The sequence below is a fragment of the Gopherus evgoodei genome, chromosome 7 (assembly GCF_007399415.2).
Source record: "Gopherus evgoodei ecotype Sinaloan lineage chromosome 7, rGopEvg1_v1.p, whole genome shotgun sequence".
NCBI lineage: Eukaryota > Metazoa > Chordata > Testudines > Testudinidae > Gopherus > Gopherus evgoodei.
The window spans coordinates 17,075,553-17,080,425 of NC_044328.1; the positions used below are offsets into that span (position 1 = coordinate 17,075,553).

The following is a 4,873-nucleotide window of genomic DNA, read 5'->3' on the forward strand; positions in this document are numbered from 1 at the left end:
TATCACTGCATCCATCTTACATGCAATGCAGAGGCAGTGAACTACAGAAAAACACCCCAGCTACCTTTATGTAGGAAGGGCGATACCTAGTGCAACGTCCTAGCTCTGAGCTCCAGCCACAACGTGGGACCAACATGCTGCTTTTTGCACATCGTAATGCCCAGCTGCCGCTGGTGGAGAAAGGCTGCGCCCATCCCCAGCTACCCCGTGTGACGCAGCGTCTGTGTGCGCGCATTCCCCAAGACACCGTAGCAGGCGGCTGAAGGCCTCTCACCTGCTCCGAATCAAAGGCGAGAGGCGGCCCCGCCCGTGCACACACAGCTGCAGGAGACACAACGCAGCTTAATTCATCAACCAATCGGCGGCCCGAGCGGCGGAGCCGGGCGGGGAGCTTTGGCTGCTGGCCAATTGCCGCGGCCCCTGGGCTGAGTCTCCTCCTCTCTCCCCTCCCCCGATGTAGCTAGAGCAGCCGCGGCCAGCGAGCGAAGCTGCCGCCGCCGCGCAGAGCTGCGTTGATTGCGGGCGGGTTCGGCTGGGTGCGTGCGGGGCGAGCCCCGGAGTCGCGGCTGCAGCGCGCAGGAGGCGGCGGCTGGGACTCGGGTCCCCCCCCCCCCCCGCGGCCCCGTGGCGTGGAGCCTCCGATGGAGACGTTCCCCCCCGGCAAGCTGGAGCCGCACCAGCCCGTGGAGTTCCTGCAGGGCGCCCGCTACGGGGCCAAGAGCCACCCCGCCTACGGGAACGCGTTTAACTCGTGGAATGACTATCTGGGGCTGGCCACGCTGATCACCAAGGCCGTGGGCGAGGAGAAGGGCTTCGGGACCGAGCCCCCCTCCGTGGTGGTGGCCGCCGCCGTGCAGCCGGCCCCGGAGGAGGACGAGGAGGAGGAGGACGAGGAGGAGGAAGACGCGGGGACCCCCTATTTCGAAGGCGCGTTGCACTTGCACGACTTCGACCTGTGCGGCCACCACCACCACGGCGAGAGCTTCCTGGAGGAGCGGTTCGCCGACTTCAGCCCCTTCTCCGGCCGCGCCAGCCCCGCCGCGCTGGTCTTCGACTGCTCCCCGGCTCACCTGCCGCGGGACCGCTCCCCTCACGCGTGGGGCGGCGGGCGGCTCCCCGCGCCCCCGAAGCCCGGCTCCCGGCTGCTCAAGCCGGAGCTGCAGGTCTGCGTCTTCTGCAGGAATAACAAAGAAGCCGTCGCCCTCTACACCACTCACATCCTCAAGGGACCCGACGGCCGGGTCTTGTGCCCCGTGCTGCGGAGATACACGTGCCCCCTGTGCGGGGCCAGTGGGGACAATGCCCACACCATCAAGTACTGCCCCCTCTCCAAAATGCAGGCCGGGGCCGCCAAGCAGCAGCTCCGGAACGCCAGGACCGCCTTGGGCAAGAAACTCCGCTAGGGGGCTGCAGCCTCCCCGCCTCGGGACCGCTTGTTTGGTTGGCGATGGATTTCTTGGGTTGTTTGGGTTTGTTTTTTTCCCTTTTGACTAAGGCCGCTTCGGTAGCAAGTGACCCGACTGCAATTTTTTTGTGTGGCCCACAAAAAAAAACAACCTTCCCAGTTTTTTTAAGAGTGTCTTAAAGCGGATTGCGTTTTGTTCTCTTTAACACATTAATATATTCAACGTGGGAGACTAGAATGTAAAAAGCTCCTTGGCTTCTGTACTATAATGATAGTTTCTAGTTTGTATACTTAGTATCCAGGGAAGCTGGGCTTTGAAGTTAACTATATAATTATAAATATGCAGTTTAGATGCACTGTATTTGTTTATTGTAGAATATATATATATATAATTTTTAAAAGGGGGAGAGGATGAAATTGAATGGCAGGGAGCTCCCATGGGGATGCTTATGTTGGTTTATTGGAGAGAATGCATTTTAAAAAAAAATATTTTACAGGATCTCTGAAGGAAAGGCCTCTGTACTGCTAAGCAAATGAATTTCTGTTTTTGCAGTATCCTAGCCAAATGAAGAATTGATGTTTTTAAATTTTATGTTTTAAGGGTGAGCTCGACAGGGTAGGGAGGGGAATTATGCTGTATTTGGCTGCTCTGTGATTGTGTGTTTGCACTGTCTAACAAAACAACGTTGGTTGTCAGTAGGTAGTATGAATTGTTAGTTACTGATGTCTGTGGGGATTTTGAGATCAGGAATGATCATATGACACTTTTTAGTGTTGGGGGAATGCCCCTTTGTGTTCACAAGTTCTTTTGTATTGATCTAGGGTTCTTGTTTTACTTTGTTTTTTTTCCCCTTCCATTAGTCTAGAAATTAACTTTTTTATTCCTCGAAATTCCCTTTCCCTCCCTCCCACCCCCTAACCCAAAATAAACGCTGTCGAGATTGTAAAGCCCCATACTGACAACAGGTGGCAATGGTGCTGTTTAAGTTTGAATTTTTGTTTTATAGAGTGAAGTAAAGGCATCACAAATTTGACTTAAGCCTGTTCTCTCTTCTTTCCCCCCATATGTGCCCCTAGACCTACTACAAGGTGGTAATGTACAACAAGGTATTTTAAACAATGGACAACCCTGTTTTCCAGGTTGTTTTGCTACTCTGTAGCTATTTATAGATTATCACTCAACAGTCTTGGGTTTGTTGGGCCATTTTATAGCAGCTGCAATGCATTGCATCCCTGTCTAATGCATAATTAGTGGGAAGTTCTTGTTGCCTTCCTCTGACTTATAATGTGGATTCTAATTGCTACCTACCATGCTCTTCTACTGCGAAGAAAACAAAGCGCCTTTTAATGTGGATGGAGGAAAGAGCCCTAGTTTGGTTTTCTAATGCAAAAGCTGCTTGAGGGCTCTTGCAAGAAATCATGTATAAAACAAATGAGAATATGCCCCCTGCTGCTTTCTCTGTGCAAGACTTCTTTGAAACTACCTCAGGCTGTGCTGAGGTACTGTTTTTTACAATGGAGGCCTCAGCTAGAAAATAGTTCTTCTCTACAGAGCAAGGCCAAACTATATTCTGACTCATGTACTGTATTCTTAGTCACATTATGTAACAGGTTTGGACAACATGATCCAAAAGGTTCGAGTTTAAACTTCCATCATGAGTAGATTTTCTCAGCATAGCAAATTTAGATTCCACCAAGCAAAGCATTTTTCCCCTTCACTACTTACAGTCTAAAAGAATAGGGGAAAGACTTACTCATGTTCCATGCAGTGAATCCCTCTCTTCTTTTAGTAATATACTGTGCACACTTCATTTCTCTTATATAGGTAGACAGTTGATGATACTCTAGAGTATTGCAGAGCATAACTGCATTCAAATTACATGTGTATGTGGCTAATTTAACAGTTGCAGCTGGATTGCATATAGGATTATTTTAAGGCTGCATACCATCTTGTATGACCAAATGCTATCGGAACAGTTATGTAAAAATATTTATGGTCTGAAGTACTCAGTACATATGAACAACTTTCTAAAATTCCTAAAAGCTAGGAAACTCAGCAGTGATCAAGCTACTACTTGTCTCTAAGGGGAGAGTAGTGTAGTCTGCTAATTCTTCGCTTAACCCCAAACCTAGTGTTGGGTTTGTTAAAGGGAGACTCTCTAAGTATACAATTTAAAATCAATACAACTTAACAATATGCTGTTCATACTTTTCTTGCTCTGGCTATTCATTATGTACTGTGTTTTGGCTCATAGTTACATCCCTATTTACCTATCTCTGAGCTATACTTAGACCCTCCAAACTGCTTGTTTTCTGTGGGATTTCACAGGTGATCTTTGTAAGAGAACCTCCCCAGTAGAACTCTCATTGGTCTGAATATTTGCATTCATATGTGAGAATTTAGCAAACTGAGTTGAAAATCAAGTTTTTGCATTACAATAGCGAACATGACCAGGACAATGCCCTCTCTAATGGGCTACGTGCTAGTCTAAATTGATAGGCCCGTGTACAAACTTGTCCGTGGCAGTTTTACTGGAATATCTGGAGTACCCAGCTTTTCAATGTCTATTTAAATTTAGGTATTAACATTTCATGTGGAAAGTGTCAGTACACTTAATGTACAGTAAGTCTAGATATACTGCATCAAATGCTAGAATTTAAGCTGCTGTCTTCATGCTATAGGAAGAATGAAGTCTCATGTCTGAGAACTGGATGTGTCCTTACTATCTACATGCCCAATGAATGTTGTTGTAATTTAACAGTATTTCCTTCAGCAATGTTTTATCTATCAAGTTTAGTGCAAGTTACCCATTGCCCTGCTGTAAACATTAAAGGGAGCAAAAAGACCACATGCAAAGTGTTTTTGGTTTTACACATTCCCCCATAAAGAGAATTTAGGACAGTGCTGTCAAATGTGTAGGCAGAGGTGCCTGCAGGGTGCTAGCATGATATGGTGGGGTATGTAGAACATGCTGCTTTATGCCAACAATTGTTAGCATGACTGGAATCTTTCAAGGGATCAAAATAACCTCCCTCTTCGTGGAGCCGTTGCTTCACAAATTCCTCCTGCTCTAAGAGAAAAATCAGTTGACTGTGATCTAACCACTGTTACACCTACATACCAGTTCTTGACACTTTACTCATCCTGCAACACACAAGCCTGGCAGTTTAAGGGGCCAGAGTTGCTTGAAGAACCCACATGTACTAGCTTGCCATAGTAATTAGGGAGCTGCCAGGTGAGATTAAACTGTGGTTTAATAAATTGACCCAGAAGAGCTGAGCTCCAACAAACCAACTCTGGAAAGATCAGTTAAGACATGTAAACCTTTGACCCTAACAACTAGGATATTTTCTCTTATGAGCACTAATATTACTTCATCTGCTGTAGAATGACTCCCTTTAAAACTTTTATATTTAAAAAAAGCTGTAGTTCACTTTAAGACTAAACTTCTAAAATCTCACTTGTGT

General features: G+C 47.0%; 1 protein-coding gene across 1 annotated transcript; it reads left to right on the forward strand.

Annotated features, from left to right (window-relative positions):
- Nucleotides 1–250: 250 nt before the first annotated feature.
- Nucleotides 251–2,439, forward strand: NANOS1 (nanos C2HC-type zinc finger 1). The gene has a single exon (XM_030570861.1). The coding sequence runs from the start codon at nt 642–644 to the stop codon at nt 1,401–1,403; it is 762 nt and encodes a 253-aa protein (XP_030426721.1). The 5' UTR covers nt 251–641; the 3' UTR covers nt 1,404–2,439.
- The last annotated feature ends 2,434 nt before the right edge of the window (nt 2,440–4,873 follow it).

Coding starts and splice junctions, on each gene's coding strand:
- NANOS1 (XM_030570861.1), top strand. CDS start 642: ATGGAGACGTTCCCCCCCGGCAAGCTGGAGCCGCACCAGCCCGTGGAG.